Raw genomic sequence first — 18,175 nt, forward strand, 5'->3', positions numbered from 1 at the left:
TTGTATTGTAGGACAGTTCTCCAATGAAACTATATTTAGTTTATTGCCCTATGTAATTGCAGTCTTTGGTCAACTTGTGCTTTAAATTCCTTGTTTCGAGAAAACTCCCCTTAACACAACTTATCAAAAAAGAAAGGGAATCAGAAATGGCACCTGCCGACCTCTAAAAGGGAAGAAGAGGAGAAATAACCAATGTAACAAATCGTGGTGCACCAATCTCATTCAGATGCATAGAACCTTTCTAAACAAGCATTATACACAGTTCAACATTCAATAACTTCAGAGTTAGAAGAAAATCTAGTTTACATGTCTACAGGAATCTAAATTAACAAAGCCACAAGCTATCTTACAGCCATCTCCGGAAGGGGTTTGTATGCAAGTGCCAGCACCCGAGATCCTTGCCTTGTATATTTCTTGTATGTCTCCACATATGTTGGAGGCATTTCAATCAACCTGTCCTGAATAGTTTCAGGTGCCCCCTGCCATTATAAAACAAGCCATGTTATATCGAGTATAATGAGAAATCAACCACAGACAAACTGTACCTAAATCATCACTACACACTTTTTTAACCAAAAAATGATTCCTTCCCTGAATGAAGCAATACATCACATACAGAGGAGTGACAAATTAGGAAGAAGCAAGAAAACAAGGACTTGATAAAAGTTAATTTCAGAAGCACTGTCAATTTATGTAACTGAATAATCAGCCAAAAGAAATCCCAGAATTGAATACTGCCATTACCATGCAAGAAAAACATTCAGGCAATGTTTAGCAAAACCAAAGTATTAGGATTATTATAGACGTTTTACTAAATTATTCTAATGAGTACTGACAAATGCATGAGTGGCTTTGGCTATCAAATAGCAATAATCAGGAGAAACAACATTACTAAGACAAAAGTGCAGATAATTGTGCTTGAGGCAATCAGCATGAAAAATTACTGGAAACATAACAACTTCTAGTTGAGACATAACTGCTAACTTTCTACTATGGTACAAACTCTAGCAACATAAGCAAACTGATGCCAAAGAAGAAAAAGAAAAGGAGTATGTTTTGGCACCACCAACCTTCACATATGCAAGAAATTGTTCCTGAACACGAACGACAACAGCCATTCTTTTTAAGTGAGATGCAAAATGGTGTCTCTTTACAATCTGCACGGCATGACCGCCTGACCTGAATTCAAGTGAAATCACAAAATCAAAAACAGAAGAACAAGATTATAAGCATAACACAAATCATAGATGCTCAAACAAGATGATGAAGACATCATCTTTCACTTCTACAGAGATGAATAAATCTCAAAGGTTGATATTCAAATCAGCTGAAATGGCAGGTTTCAATAAAACGCAAAACCTCCTAGTAGAATATCATTTCAATAAAGTAACATAACTGATGATATGATAGCCTAAACCATCTCTCATAATATTCTACACATACACCACCATGACTATACATGAATCTACTTCTGAGGACAACAAATTTACTTTATAGAAAGTAGGAAATATTATGCCAGAGTCAGGAGAAGGTGCAAGTGCAGGGAAGAGGATATTTAAAAGTTCTTGAAGTAAGGAAGCATTTAAGAAGTGGGTGCCTGTTTGAGTTTCAGGGGAGTTTCCGAAGCAGAAACACTACCCTAAGTAGCAGGTTCCTGCAACTACGGATATAACCACAACCAAAGAATATTATAGTTATTCTGACAAGTTAGAACAGTCACAAGCAAGCTAAAATAGTATGACCATCAGGCTAAAATAACTGCTCAAACCTTCTAGTCTGGATAAAACACCAGTTAATACAAATATATAATTAGTTATACTGGAAAAAATGTATTTTTTATTATTTGAACCTATTGCATTAAGATGTAATTTCCTACCACCGACCCACATAGATCAACTTGTAACGTGAGAATATTTGAAGTATTTCTAGAGTTAAAAAACCCAAATGATTATCTAGTTGGACCACATGAGTGTCCGATTGAACCAATTTGGGATAGAATAGACATGGTTGTGGCTTAATATCAGCTCCAGTCCGAAAACTGATGATTCTAACAAAGGATTTAGCCATTGCAATGAAAACCAAGAAAGGGTTGATAAAGCTTATAGCAACCAAAATTGTTTGTCCTGTCAAGAATAATTAGTTACAAGTTTTTCTGGTTCTTATATATAAAAAGCTATCTGTACAAAATGATGCAACTTACCTTTTGGGCATTGCCTTCTCATCAGATGTGTATATCCAGTCTATTCCTTTAAGTGCTGCCCTTTCAAGGGGATCGCCAACCTAAATTCCAACGATAAATTCTATAATGTTCTGCATTGATGATTGGCTAGTTTATAGCATCATCTATTATCACAAAGACTTCGGCTTCTAACAATATCATACCAGTTTATTGTCTACAAATACCAAGGCATGGCAGGCTGCCAGAACTTCAACTGTGCTTGCAGGCAATTTAGTCGTGTCTGACTCTAAATTTGTATTGTCAGCCAAACCAGCAACACCTTGAAACTCCTGAAAAGCAAGCCAGATATCTCCAGGTTAAGAATAATTACAAGAAATAAATTAGCTCACAAGTTAACAGGCATACCATGTCATCAGATGTAAGAGTTCCTGTCTTGTCAAAGCAACATATGTCAACCTGCAACCAGCTAAGTTGGTTAAAAGTATTGATAACTAAAAACTTATAATACCTGCAAGAGATCACTAAAATCTTCACCTTCCCAGCAAAGGGTATTCTGAATGGCTCTGTGCAGAAAATTCCACGGCGTGCTAATGCAATTAAAGATGTGTTGACAGCTATTGATAGCTCCATTGGTAGTTCAGGGGGTATCACAGAAGTGATAATTAATGAACAACTCAAGAAAAGTTTGTATTTGCTCCTTGTTGGATCCTCTAATCCCTAACAGCAGAAAATCCATTTGCTAGAGGTAATGCTAATGAAGTATCATAATTCTAGTGCAAGCAACAGTAGTACTGGAAACCAGAAATTTGCATCCATGATACAAGACTATCGGGTAAATGAACGCCTCTTGTACCTTTTTGAGCACATAGCCTGCAGCAATAATGGCAAAGAAAACTAGGAAAAGAATGAAGAAGCCACTCTCCCAGCTATTTGCAGTCACCTGAAACACCAATTACCAAAAAGTATTATTAAACATGTATGCTCCACTTTCCAATGATCAGTACTTGACTAGAGATCAGAAGTTACCCTTTCAGTGGAAAATAGAATTGTTCGCATTAATTTGCCTTGACTTGTCTCAAATCCCGTCCGCAGTACAACAGCCAAGCATCCCCCATCAGGTGTTTTCAGATTAAATGACTGCATGTTACATATAAATTTAGTAATTAGATATACATTATAGCCATAAAAACAATTAAAGAAAAGTGAACAAACAGAATATGAACAGTGTTTTCTTTTAATAATCAAAGAAAAGTGAACAATGCATTGCAGCCATATCTGAAATACCTTATCTGGAGTATGCTGCAATATCTTTGTTCCACCAAACAGAATATGACTTTTGTCTCGTTTAATAGACAATTTATCATCAAAACCTTCACCCGCAATTGAAACCTAGAGAAACAAATTGCAATGTAAAAGAATAAACAGAAAGAAATGAAGCAACAGCAAAATGTTGCTTACACAGACAGAAAAAAACCATTTCATTTCCAATAATAAAAAAATATATATTATGTATGAGGAATACTTTGGAACTCAGCCAAAAAATACATGGTTTTCCCAGATATCTAAGCAAACTGAGTTCCAGGTTGGATGTGAATCTTTGAAACAGCTAACAAATAAATGTAGGCCAATCAGATAAAAAACAAAAGAAGGAAGAACCACCTTCCACTGAGGAGTAGACTCGCCTGTGAGAATGGCTTCATTAACAATTGCACTTCCAGCTAATAACAGCATATCACCTGGTACAGCTTTCTCCTCCCCACTCTGACCAGAGGAGCGACCGACGGAGACAACATCTCCAGGAAGGAGGTCTGTACCAGATAGCTTAACCCACCTGAAACCAGAAGCATTCGATATAACTAGCTTGCTAATGCCTAATTTGTACACCAAAAAAATATTTAAAATAAACAAAGACATACTTCCCACAACGATGCACCATCAGAGTCTGGCCATCAACTCTTACACGCCTAAGTTCCGTTAGAGTCTTCAACCTACTCTTGGCCATTGTTGACTCAAAAAGAAATAGCATAAAAAGTGTGAACAAACTGTAGTACCAATATTCATCCAAACACCAAAGGCCCACACAGAAAACCTGCACATAAAAAGCACACAAACTCAGAACAAAGGCTATAGCGATCTTCATAGCTTATAGAAGTCCCAGCATTAAGACAATAGAATGCTTAATAGGACTACAAACCTGAAACACAAAAAACGGCTCCGTGCAATTCTCTTTCATCAACTTTTGAAACGTGGGTTGTGGATACTCAAACCTACACATTAATTGAAGACAGTAGACATTAGCTTACCATTGAATTTTTTGTATAATGATTATAGCTGAGCCCATTGAGAAACTAATATGAGAGATATTTTCAGCCCAAAGTCCTTTGTGCTTTGACAGAAGTAACAGAGATGAAACTCCAAATAAATTCATAACTAGGCAGGTAGAGAAAAAAATAATGAACCAAAACAACTGCAGAGAGCCGATGTAAATTGGGTTTCTATTAGAACAGCATGTTATTTAGAAGTGAGGATACTTCACGAAGGTAATTACCAGCACCAGGAAAAGATTGTCCATAGAACATCATTTCAAAGCATGCACTTCATTTAAGAAGCAGAGGCACTAATATTAGCTATTACTTTTCATGAGCTTATTTACCAAAAAAAGGATAATAGAAAATTTTCGCATCCAAATAAACCAGAGCTACATGGATAAGTGTACTTAACAACAAAAAAAGGGGAAAAAACAAAAAACAAAACAAAGAAGAAAAAGAAGAAGGAGAATTTCCTAAGGCCTAGTTCCTCAGCACCCTACAGGTCTCTGCAACACTATTGGTACCAGCAAAGTCTCAGAAACTAATTGACTCGAATCTCCAGGTGTCACTACATATGCGGATAATATTACCATGATCCTTCAAGACTAACATATAATCAGAACTCTGGATATCAGTTTACAAGAATTTCTTGAAAAAGGTGGTGGGCAGAAGGTAGAAGCTAAGCATTTTTGTCATGATTGGTGGCACAGATATCAATTTAATTTAGGATTTTTTGAGAAACTGAAAGACAAATTAATGCTGTGGATAATTGTAGTTAAGCTTATAGATTGAGAAACAGTTTTTCAAGACATTTAAGCCATCTACGATGTCCAAATATGTTCATAATGATCTTGCACATAGCAGTGTTATCTGAACCTGAACTATTTTTGTGCCAAAAGCAGTGTGACGACTCTTAAATGATTGAGAATTTCACTTGTACTTAGATATTATTACATGTCAGGTATATAATTTATGCTGTGCAAAGCGATAATAAAGCTATTATGAGCCCTTAAATTATTTATGTACCAAAAATTCATTTTAGTTCTCACTGAATTTCAATTATGGATGAGAACTACCATCTTTCATATAACACACCTGCAAAGATCTGACAGTAAAAACAGTGTTTGATTCATCTAAAACTCTAGATGAAGTAAAATTTTACAGCACCAGCTTGTGGCAAGTTTTGATTGGGTAACATTAAGACACTATTAGATCCAGCACGTATCAAAGAAAAGGGGCACAGGTATCCAAAGCAGAGTGCCATGTAAGCATCATGTACCAACAAGAGGGTTCTGGATAGCCATTTATTGCTGCACCTTTAGCTACCAGCAGGTTGAAGCAGCCTAATATTCGAATCAAGGTCCGTCGTACCGGATCCGGCAGGCGTACCGGTTGCCTACCGGATCGGTACGAGCAGGTTCGTACCGTGCTCCGGGCGGTACGAACCGGGAAGCTCTTCCCCGCCGGAGCCGGGGAAGAAGAAGAGAACCAGAGAGAGCGCGGGAAAGAGAGGGAGGGAGCCCACCTTCGGCCGCCATCGGAGAGCCGCGGAGGGGCGTCGGAGGCCGGTGGGGGGGCGGTGGAGCCCGACGGGGGGCGGGGGAACCCGCAGGGGCGCGGCGGAGGCCGCGGCCGCGTCCATTGTTTCGAAAGAAACAGGGGACGCGACCGCGGTTTTTAATTTGGAAAGTTTTAAGTGAAGTCAGCAAACCGCCGGGCTCCGCCGCCCCCCACCGGCCTCCGACGCCCCTCCGCGGCTCTCCGATGACGGCCAAAGGTGGGCTCCCTCCCTCTCTTCCCCGCGCTCTCTCTTTTTCTCCTCGTCTTCTTCGTCTCTGGCACGGAACCGGCCTGTACCGGTTTCCACGGCTCCGGCGTACCGATAGCTGGCCGGACCGGTTTGTACCGGCCGGTACAGGCCTTCTCGGCATACGCTGATTCGAATCATCTAATCATGTCACATGCACCAAAATAAGACTTCTAATATATCTAAACAGTTTGATACAAGAATGTTATACTTGAAAGTTGGAAAAAGTTGCCAAGAAGCTTAAAATCAAGCCTTCCATATAATATAGCAAATTAATAGTGCACATGCGATGGGTTGTAGTTGTTGCCTGATTCATATGTGGCATTAGCTGGTAGAAGCCAACCTATGTTGTGATAAATCATTCCCTCCTCTAAGCTGTGGTACGATAAAATAGTGCAGTATTAATACAAAGAATTAGTTTCATGCAAGGTTTTAAATACTGTGGGATAGAGTTGTCCCAGTTTTCCTGTGTAAAGTGACAACATGCATCCCGACACTCAAGACGGTGGATGTTCCATCCCCTCCCAATTAATTTCTCAACTTATCCTGTCCTAACACTAGGGATGGTGACATGCCCCATTATTCCGTGGGTACTTAAATATTGGTTTATCAACTCCTTTTTCTTGAAAAAAGTAACTCTCAATGAAAGCTGCTTATTCCATCACTGTCATTGCACGAAACAAAATGGCTATATCACAACTAAGTCCATTTGTTTCATTAGTAGGCACAAGTAGGTTAGGAAGGTATCAGCCCTCAATCCTTAATTCATACCAACTTCTTATGTCAAAAGCTTAATTTGCCTAACGAGACTCTAGCCACCTAGCAGGGCTTGCTGTTGGTAGGACCAGAACCGGCTATGGTGGTTTTAGTTCTTGATTAGACAAGATGTTTGGAGAGAAAAAAGGAAGCCATTGCTCAACAGAAAAAACTGCTAGCAAGATAAGTTATAGGTCATTTTTTAGATGTTCTATTCATTTTTGCATGTGGATTTCAACATGTACAACAAGTTCAAGCAAAAAAATTAAGAAAATAGTAATGGAGGTTAATTGCATCAGAAGACACAATGTAAGTTATGAGTAGAAAATGATGCCAGCCCGTAGAAAAGCCTCTAACAAAACTAATATAATAGTTATCAAAAATATAGTGATTGCTCCTATTTGATATCAGCTAGTTATGTAATTGACATTTCCCTGGATGAAGAATGGAAGGTGGTTGCATTTTGTTGACTAAAAGCATATTTTCCCCTTTTTGTGTTTGCCACATATTCAGGTGATAGGATGATACATAGAGAAACATACACATTTCGCCCCCACTTGTTAGTGGCGGCAGCAACTTTAGCTTCCGATCCATGGCCAGTATTCCTGAGATAATAACCAAATGATTCTTTTGTAGGGTAAGTGAGTTTGCAAAATGTTTCCTTTTCAGTTGAAAAGATGAAGCGTTGCTTTCTGAAATCAAAATATATTTCATCACTATTCCCAGTTGAAGATGCTGATGATCCCTCCACCTGCGTAAGTCAGAAACGATTCCATCAGGCATTGTCAAGAATTTTTTATAACTGAAATTAGAAAATAATAAATTCAGTGTCCTGGAAAATACTCGAACATTTCAAACAGAAAAGATATAAAATTCTTTTATTTAAATGCAATCTGCAGATTAGTTATAGCTACACACATAAGCATAAAAAACTTTGTAATGGGTGAATTCGGTGGATCACACATGAGTTTATATTCCAGTTCCTTAAGATCAAGAAGTGGCATAAAAAAATTACCCTAGGTGAGAATACAATCCATGTCCTTTACCAATCATTCAACATAAGAGTGTAAACATAAGAAAATAGGAATATTAAATAATTAACAGATTGGCTCTTTTGCGGCTAAATTGGATATCTAGGTCCTTCACCACTCATTCCACATAAGAGTGTAAACCAAGGATCGTTAAACCGGTACCGGTAGGCGTACCGGTCGGCCACCGGACCAGTTCGGTACCGGTTCGAACCAAACCGAACCGGTACCGAACCGATACCGCTGGTTCGGCCTAGTTCACGCATCCAACCTTGGTTCCTAGCCGGTACCGGTCTGTACGGGTCGGTTCAAGCTGACGGGCCGGTACCATTTTTTAACGGTACCGACCGATTCGCACCGATTCCTAGCCGATACTGGCCGGTACCCTTTTTTAACGCCGAACGGGACCGGTTCGGTACGAGCTGAACCGGCCGGTACGGGCCGGTTCAGCATTTCTTGGTATAAACATATAAAACTAGAAATATTAAATAATTAATAAATTGGCTCTTCTATGGCTAAATTGGGTACATAGGTCCTTCACCACTCGTTCAGCATAACAGTGTAAACATATGAACATAGGAATTTAAATAATTAACAGATTGGCTCTTCAGTGACTAAGTGTGTGCGGAAACCTTAAGCATATGTGAAAAAGCAGGCTAGAAACCAGATTGAAGTGTTCATGGACCAACATCATGTACAAGATAACTATAACAACACTGGACAATAATTTCTCAAGATTTTAGTTGTCAGCATGTAGTTAGGATTGTAAGATCCATGGCCTTCAGATCTAGATCAGTTTGAACTGTAAGATCTAGACATGGATTGTGCATCCAAATTTTGGATCATATGATCCTTTAGAACATAAAATCCAAATATGGAACATGTTACTACGTATCAAAGCAAATAGAACATCCATTCTTTAAAATCCAACAATTTTCTTCAACTTTTGTGATAACTAGTAGATCATTAAGGATCCTAATTAGTTGATTGGGAGTGCTAAGACTTACACTAATATTTTGCCTTTCCTCGAATAACTTAACGCAAAGGAGAATTTTGCTGATACATTTGGAGGAGAAGAACATCCTTTCTTGGTATGTTAAAAATTAGAAGTTTGTTTCTAAAGGTGAATTAGTCAAGATGTTGCACAAGGTTTGACTAGCAGGATGGTGAAGTAAACATTGTTTTTTCATCAAAAGGCAAAAAGAAAAGATTTTATTTCATACATTAAATCTGATAATGATTACAATTATTATGACAATACATTCCATGTATCCATTTCTTTATTCTGCAGACCCATATCTACATATATCATGGGTCAAATTACAGTACCCCATGGACTTACATAGTGGCATATAACTATGGTGAAAAATAAAACATGGTGTTTATTTCTTGGAGATAACATATGAGCTCACAATTGTTGGAAAGTGAGCTTATTATGTCATATGAAGGTTTCTTACTGATTATTCATTCAAATCACAATTTAATCATGCTTCTTACTTTGTATATCGTTTTACATTCTTTTAATGTTCGAAATAAATCAGAAAAGATCTACACTTTGTAACCTTCTCCATGATACAAACAAATCTGACCCCCTATATGATTTACAATATTATACTAAGCTTAACCACATTGCTTGTCAACTAGTGACAAATTTATATTGATTCAGAGTATGACAATAGACTACTATTCCATGTTCTGGATAAAATAATAGAATCACTGAAAGATGCTAAGAGCAAGGTTTAAATCCCGAGAGATAGGGGGTCCCGGTTTCCCTATGAAATGGGATGCCCCGCTATCCAATCCCATCCTGGTGAAGCATCCCAGTGGTACTCTCTATCTCTCTCCTTTTCTTCTTTCCTTTATTTCTTTCTTTGTTTGTTTGTTCCTTTTCTTTATTCTTTCCTTCCTTTCTTTCTTTTTTCTTCATTCTTTCTTTCTAATTCTTTTTTTTCTTTTTTCTTCTTTTTTTTTCTTTCCTTCATTTCTTTCTCTTTTCTTACTTCTTCCCATTCTTTCTTTCCATTTTATTTTTTTCTCTTTCCCTTCTTCCTTCTTTCTTCCCTTCTTTCTTTCTTTCCTTTTTCTTCTTCTTTCCCTTCTTCCTTCTTTCCTCTCTTTTCTTTCTTGTTCTTCTCCCTTCCTTTCTTTCTTTCCTTTTTATTCTTCTTTCCTTCCTTTCTTTTATTTCCTTTTCTTCTTCTTTGCTTCCCTTCTTTCTTTCCTCTTTCTTCTTCTTTCCCTACGTGGATGGGTTTTGAAGTCCCCCCTGTGTCGGTGTTGTTACCTCACAAGAACAAGACATAACAGAGGGAACACCCCCCCCCCCCTCTCTCCTACCAAGACTTAAAAACCTGGCTAAGAGAGTTCGTGCATTGCAAACGGTAATCTTATAAAGCATAATTTATCTAATATTTTGCTGAGTTATGCAAAATCTTGCATTTTGATCAAATGATTGCTTGCCCAAACCAATAAAGCATATCACAATAAAAGGCCCAAAACAATTTCCTAAGACCAATTCTGATACCAAACGAGTAAATATGAAATTTTAAGATGTGTCTTAAGAAAGAGTTCAAATACCATGTGCCGAATGCATGCGCTAGCATGTTATATTCCACCAAGGCATGCTCATGCTTCGAACATTTCACATGCACTAGCATAGCAAGGCCAAGTACTGGCATGAAATTGGTACCATGCAAATGCTGCAGCATGCCAGTAACTGTATTACCTGGACACTTGCATCCAGCACCTAAAACTCATGTCCGATATGTATTGGAATAAGATATGTGTCAAACGCTTGGATACTTGGGAAAAATTTTGAATTTCAGCCTTTATTCTTTGGAGATTGGTCAAGCATGTAAGTTTTAAAAATAACTTTACAAAATGTCAACTTCAAAAATCATTAAGCTAATTAGAAAGTTTGGATGACAAACATGCAGAAAACCTAGACATATAATATCTTTTAATCAAATATATGTTTAATTAAAATAATCCTTTTCTACATATCCATGTATCTCCTTTTTCTCCTCTTGCCAAGTTAGATACTTATATACATGTGTGAAACTGATTCATGTGTCCATATCCATGCCACAATGGCCAGTAAAGCACGAGCTTAGTGCCTATCATGCATGCCATCTCATGCCAACCAGCAGTTAGATCCCATCAATGCTTAGTGACTAAAGCTACCTAACCAATTGGGTGTTCTACAAGGTTGAGAAGGGAAAAAAATGATTTACTATCTCTCTATACATCAATGTAATCACCTTTTCCACAAGGATAGGTAATACTTCTATACTGCTTATGAAATAATATATAAAAACTAGTCAGAAGCTGGTTAACCCAGCCATTACACACCTAATCACAGATCATCAGGGTTTAAACCTCACTAAGGAATAGGCTACCAGACATGAACAAACGGTTAATCTCATATATTTTAAAAGCAAAACAGGCCTCGAAGTTATACACTTAGAACTTCAATTTCGTTTTAATATAACAAGAAGACATGGTCAAGTCTATTGTTGGAGAAAATTGACCAGCAACCTATGACCATAAAAGCAAGCTTGTAGTAGGAACATTATGGTAAGACTTACTCCAATCAATTATCTCCATGCTGTACACTTGACTTTCAAGATCTTGAGATGACATTGACATACTTTAACATTATCCAGTATAAGTTCTTGCAAAAGGCAGCTAAGGAACAGGAACATGCATAAAAAAATTAGCAATAAATAATAGAATAGGAAGTATAGATGTCATGTTAAAGTATTATGTAGTATAGCCATCTAGGCCGAAAGGTGGAGAGAAAGGTTTTGTAACAGATATTGTTATAAAATCATGAAATGGTATAGAGGAATGAGAATGATCTCCAATTTCGTCGATATATACGGATATATTGTTGAGTGCATATCAGCATAGGTGGTAGGTTGGTAAGCTATGTTAAGTCATTTTGAATGATTTTACAACAATTTGGCTACCCTCTAACCTGGATACTAATAGGGAACATTAATTGTACAGAGAACAATGTGTTTTACGTCTCATTCTTTAAAAAAAGAAAATAATAAGATATGATTAGAAAAAATATCTCTGTTTTTCAATCTGGAAAAGTGATGATAAATAGCAAGGACAATAGGACACCATGGGAAATGGAGGGACCCATTAAGCTTTGCAGGAAAGCATTGAATAGTTACATATAACAGACTCAAAAAAGACTTCAATATTATATTTCTATATTTTCCGATGTGGATTATATTTTTTATTTTCAAAAGGAAGATGAAACTATTCACTCTGTTTCTGCATATCATGTCTAGTGCTGTGGTGTATAGGTTCATTGGTGCCTTTCTCCACATGTTATATGGCACCAATGATGCAATGACAGAAGTCAAAAAATTATAGATCTTTTAGGGCTAATTTTCCCTAATTATAAGTTATGCAAATCGAATATCTTTCCTACAACCACAAGGAATTGTGATTGAAGGTGGATGTCACAAATTTATGCAGATATTGGTTAGATGAAGCTACAGAAGTGTCATCTTGTTCTCCATAGTTTTGATTTTTGACATTTCTAAGTAATTAGTTGTTCTTTTTTTATTTTCATTGAAGAAACCTATTATCTTTTTGATAGTAAAAATCAAGGATCAAGTTACAACATGATGCAAACATGCCAATTGATAGTAAAAAACACGGTCGTGCCATGCCGTGTTGTGCTGATCACATGTCTTGCCAAGTACCAAGATTCATACAAATGAAAATAGGTTCATGTTCGTCCATTTCAACCAAAACGAGGACTAGCAGTGACCAATAAGCAAGATACAAGAGCATATACCCTTGTATCCTACTTATACCTTGCCAGCATGGATTGCAATGGCTTGATACTTAAATCCTTAATAAATTTGTATTTTCTCAGTCTGTTGTAGCTTTCCTTACTTTTAATTTGATTATATTGTTTGTGAATACATGAAAAAAAGTAACACCTGGTCTACAACTTCTACAAATATTTCTCATATTTAATAAGAAAACCATTATCATTCTTATCAACAATCACATGCTAAGAACTACTAACGAAATCATAACTTCTTAATTATATCTACCAATAATGCTCTCCTGGAAATCCTATAAGCCAGTTTACATTGCATTCTTAACTTATGAAACGATGTTTTCTAACCTAAAATCCTTCCATTCAGGATTAAAAAAAAATGATTGAAAGAAATCCTCAATCTAGTATGGATATTTTGGCAATTACAAAAGCAATAAAGATGGCAAACAAAAAAAAAAGTGAAACAAGACAATGTACAATAATCTTCATATTAAGGTATTACACTATTTCCAATAAACAAGCAAGTAGTAGCTACAAGTATAAAAACTGATTACATGAATGTAGGGGAGCCCTATAGAAAAAGGCAAAACAAAAGCACTATTTAGGTAGAACCAACATCAAAGGCATGGCTTATAGATGTAACAAAAACATCTACTTAAAAAACAGCAATGGCCATATAGACACAACTAGAAAATTCCCTTTCCCCTGGCAATATTAATCTCACTGACCATACAATCTTTAACAAGGAGATGAAATAGTCTTAGTATCATGTTACAGAATGAAACTCCTTCAACAGGGTTCGTACATGATTTTAAGATAAACACATGCACTGTGAAAATTATGTATGTGTACACAGCAACAACATGCAACCCCCACAACCAGGTCCATATGAACGCTATCCTGAAGTAAGATATTAGTCTAGACAATGGTTTTCATACGATGTCTAGATTTCATATAGGTTTGTTATATCATTGCAACTTTGACAGGTTTCTGTAACTCTGGCTATGATTTCATAATTTGTGATCATGAAAGTGCTCTAAGAATGCTATAACATTTTCCTTCTTGCCAAATATAAAACAACAAATTAACTCCCTACAATCTATAAATACAATCATCCTCTTTCATTTTGGTGATAACTTGCCAATTGCATTAGTAAGGCTTCATCATGCCACACAAGTAAAGTGACATGAATATAAAAGTTGTCAGATAAACGAAAGCAGCATTCATGGATTCAATAAACTTACAGGTCTCCGAATATGAAGTGGCACAATTTCTTTTGCACCAGAAAACTTAGCAGGAGTTACTTTACATGCATCTGCAGAATAGATGTCTTTTGCCTGCCAAATCATAGTAAAAAAAGCATAAAGGAACAGCAAAGACATCATGTTTTTGATCAATCAAAGATTAATCAGTCAGAAGTCAAAAAAGCAACAAAACAGGTATACCAACATATACTTGATATCCACATGCTTCTACTATGAAATAAAGATATCTATTTACAAATTTGTTAAATTTTACAATGCAAAAACATTAAATATGTTTTTTTTTTCTTCTTTCTAGCATGCAACTCATAGCGCAGAGATGACTGCTGCCTGAATATTTTATCAGTTCTAACCACATAATAAATCAATCAAACTGACTCATAAAACTAGAGTAAAGTCCAATTCGCACGGTCAAGAAATCAATTCCAAACTACAGTTTGTGATTTTTTATCAGTTCCAAACTGCACTTTGATATCTTAACCCTACTCCTTTAGACAACAGTACTATAAACCAAGAACTCGCATACCTTGCCGAACTGGACAAAGCATCTGAAATCAACCGACCAGGCAGTGAAAAGCAGCACCAGAATGTGAGCGACGGCGAGCGCCCCAAGAACTATCAACGCGTCAGTGAAATCAAGGCTAGGCACGGCAACAAAAAGCCAGATGGAATAAAGAATCGCGAAAGGCCACACGTCCAAGCGCCAGGTCCAGTGCCGCCGCTTCAGCAAGTCCACCCCTTGCACCACCTTCCCATCCACATCGAATCTCGCCATCTTCTGCTTCCCTTAATCTATAAAAAGATCACATAAGAAGACTCACAACCGAAACCGTTCGTCCCCAATTTCCTCCTCCACCGAGAACCTTCAAACCAGATTCCATAACATCAAGCGAGATCTATCATGTAACGGATCGAAAAGAAGGGAAAGATAGGGTTTTTGAGACGAAGGAATCGAGGAAGAGGGGAAAGAGAGTACCTGTAGATCGGCCGCCGGATCGCGCGGAAATCTCTTCGATGGGGCGAGGGGATCGGGGGAACGGCGCCGGTCTGAGTCCCGCCGGAGTCTTCGAGTGGATGGCTAAGAGGAAGAGCTCGTCTTCGCGACAGAGAAAAAGGTTTTTTTTTAATTTTTGTTCTTTTATCGCTGCTGGAGAGGATGCGAGACGGCGGGTGATGCTTTCTTTTCCTCCGTCTCTCTGGTTTCACCGGTTTACCCCACCGCTTATATATATGCTTTATTCTCTGGCAACCTCGCCTCTGAGGTGAAATTTTCCAAGTATTCCTGATAAGTTACCCCAGCCGTAAATACGATTTTTAGCATAAATCTTCAAATTGTCTCTACGTAATTTTGGTCCAAAAAATAATCCTAGTTTTGGGTTGGTAATGATCAAATTAAGTGATTATTTGATCCCAAACTTTAATGATTAAATTGAAAAATTTTATTATGATATAGTTTTATTTTATTTTCCAACTAGAATGTATGCATATACTTAAAGCATGCGAAACTGCAATGGATCAATGTGACATCTAGTTAATTTAGTCGAGCTATGTTCAATAAAAATCTAAAGTGATATTTGTTTCAATCTCTTCTTGTCCTCGAATTCTACTAAAAAGCTTAACTACCATTTACAATTTCGAACAAAGATTGAGTTCTGTAATATTTTAATAAATTTGATCTTGTAAAAAATAGCTGAATCAACAATGTTACAAAATAGAGCAGCACCATAAATCAAGATCTTGCCAAGTCAACCTGCAGCTTGGTTAATTTTGTGTTCATAGATCTGGGATGTCTAATTGCCTCTCTTTTAACTAGTACTTGGGAAGGGAAAAGGAGAGCGGAGTCGGCAATGAAAGTATCTATGCAACCATCTTCTTCCCATGAGGATGGGGGAGTTTTGGAGCTGATGCTTTCCATTGCCCTTCCGTTCTATTTAAAAAAGAAATTATTGGTAGCAGTGAAGTGTGTTTCCTCCATATTATATAGTATTTCAGTAGAAGTCATTAGTTCTACTCCTCCAAATGCCTAGTCCAAAAGACTATCAATGGTCTCTCAGGATTAACAAAATTTTAAAGAGGTTTCCTTGTTTAGGTTTCCTTGTTTAGGTTTCCTTATGTTTTAAATTGTTCAGTTGTTTCTTCTAGGGCAAAATTTTATCTCCAACTTCATCAACAGTTGCTTGTTGTTGGAGTTTGCAGTCGTTTTCTTTTATATTTTTATCCTTTTCGTATTTTCTATAAGTACAAGATACAATTGAAAGGTATTATGATTAGTTGGACCATGAAGCTAGGAGAGGGTTTTTGGTAAAGATCCCATAGATTTTCCGTTAAAGGCAGTATTAGATTTTTGCTAATTTTTTATATCTTTTACTTGAATATTTTAGTATGTTTTCTTTTTTATTTTTAGATTGAGTTTCATGTTTTTAGTAGAACTTTAAACTTTGTATGGCCTGTCTGTATAAGACAGCCTAGGGTTTAATTTGTAGGATACTTATTTTAATTGATTAAGAAAATTTTTGTGGAGTTTTCTTCTTCCACTTTACCTATTCTTGTTCTTTGTCATTCTTTTCTCGATAACATCCAAGTTAGGACCTACTCACCTTTGTGGTTGGCTTGTTTTGAGATGCATTGGGGTGCACTAGATAAGTTTAGGCTTTGTTAAAAAATAATTTATGATAAGTAAAAAGAAAAATATTAATAATGTTCCCAAAAAATAAAAAATCCATTTTGTATTGCTATAAATTATGGGATTGACTATAATACCTAATGATGATTGACAATATCTATTGCTACCTAAGTGATCAAGAGATGTAAGACGAAAAGTAGTTAGAGCTTGCACAATTAAATAAAAAATATCACTAATAGTGAAAGGAGCTATTGCAATAGCATCAATACCATTTTTTTGCATATTTATCTTTATAAATTATTTATTTTTGTATATCTACTTGATGCAAGATAGAAGGGAGAAAGAGAGAGAAGAAGATGAAGAAGAAGAGGAGAGAAGAGAATTACAAGGAGGAGAAGAAGATAGGGAGAGGGCAAATCAATATCCTGTATTCTAAAATCTGAATAACACAAATTATATTAGAGTAATAGGTTTATATAGATAACCCAAAATTCTATAAGAGTCTGCATAAAAACATAATACTGGAATCCCTATAAAATTCTAATCCTGTAATCCATAATAAACTCTCTAATTTTCAAATAAAATATTTTTTTATTTTTTTATTTATGTCTAATAGAAGTATGCCTAGATTTCTGGTTGGATGGTGTTCTATCACTACTCTTCAATCAATATGACATCTAATGCTGTGAAAAAAATGATATTTTAAAAGCTGAAAACCCTTAATATGGGAAGACATGCAAAATTTTTTATAAAAAAAAGATTTGTAAAAGTATATATATGTAGATAATGAAATTTTGAGGGTATACTCATAATTTTAGATATTTGCAAGATATATATCCAAAAAGTCTTTTCGCTACATGCTAGTTAAATTAATATCATCAAGTGAATTATAACATCAAGGTAGACATGCAATAAAAAATATTTTATAATAGTATACATAAAAAATTCCATCACTCTTTAGCTATATGGAGACGCAATTATTTATAAGCATAAGAAATTATATGGCGATCCAACTTCAAGAAAGGAGGATAAGATAGAGGAGAGTTTTGGATGGGAGGACATGTTGTTGATCCTTATCTGCTCCATATTACTCTTAATTGCACACTTCTCCTGGTGTGCCTTTTTAATAGTTGATTCTAATGTTTGGACTTATAACAATTAGGGTTGTATGGAGTGGGATTAAATATATGTTGAAAAGGTGAGTTAATAAGTACCACTTGCTTAAGAATTGGAGAGTCTGTGGAAACACATTTATGCCATGCGGCTAAATATTTAAGGGATATTATTTACTATACTTAAATAACACCTTTCATTAATTCCTTCAGTAAAAAATAATCCATACTTTATAAAGGCGAGGAAGCCAATTTGTCCAAAATTTTAGATCCAAATATAAATTCAATT

At 36.3% G+C, this 18,175-nt stretch overlaps 1 protein-coding gene across 2 annotated transcripts in view; it reads right to left on the reverse strand.

Annotated features, from left to right (window-relative positions):
- Positions 1-15,338, reverse strand: part of LOC103710107 (probable manganese-transporting ATPase PDR2) — a 28,223-nt gene extending 12,885 nt beyond the window's left edge. Inside the window, exons 1-16 of one of the 2 annotated variants that reach the window (XM_039132725.1) lie at positions 15,128-15,338; positions 14,678-14,943; positions 14,134-14,226; positions 7,594-7,802; positions 4,374-4,446; positions 4,096-4,268; positions 3,839-4,010; positions 3,464-3,568; positions 3,206-3,316; positions 3,033-3,119; positions 2,714-2,896; positions 2,585-2,635; positions 2,383-2,508; positions 2,201-2,280; positions 1,071-1,179; positions 351-479 (exon numbers count right to left, since the gene is read on the reverse strand). In XM_039132725.1, the coding sequence (XP_038988653.1) occupies positions 351-479; positions 1,071-1,179; positions 2,201-2,280; positions 2,383-2,508; positions 2,585-2,635; positions 2,714-2,896; positions 3,033-3,119; positions 3,206-3,316; positions 3,464-3,568; positions 3,839-4,010; positions 4,096-4,268; positions 4,374-4,446; positions 7,594-7,802; positions 14,134-14,226; positions 14,678-14,926 (1,950 nt within the window). In that variant the 5' untranslated portion in view covers positions 14,927-14,943; positions 15,128-15,338. Of the gene's footprint in view, positions 1-350; positions 480-1,070; positions 1,180-2,200; positions 2,281-2,382; positions 2,509-2,584; positions 2,636-2,713; positions 2,897-3,032; positions 3,120-3,205; positions 3,317-3,463; positions 3,569-3,838; positions 4,011-4,095; positions 4,269-4,373; positions 4,447-7,593; positions 7,803-14,133; positions 14,227-14,677; positions 15,015-15,127 lie in introns of both variants that reach the window. The other variant, XM_039132724.1, reaches the window with a different exon arrangement.
- Positions 15,339-18,175: the final 2,837 nt, after the last annotated feature.

Source organism: Phoenix dactylifera, chromosome 13, assembly GCF_009389715.1.
Source record: "Phoenix dactylifera cultivar Barhee BC4 chromosome 13, palm_55x_up_171113_PBpolish2nd_filt_p, whole genome shotgun sequence".
NCBI lineage: Eukaryota > Viridiplantae > Streptophyta > Magnoliopsida > Arecales > Arecaceae > Phoenix > Phoenix dactylifera.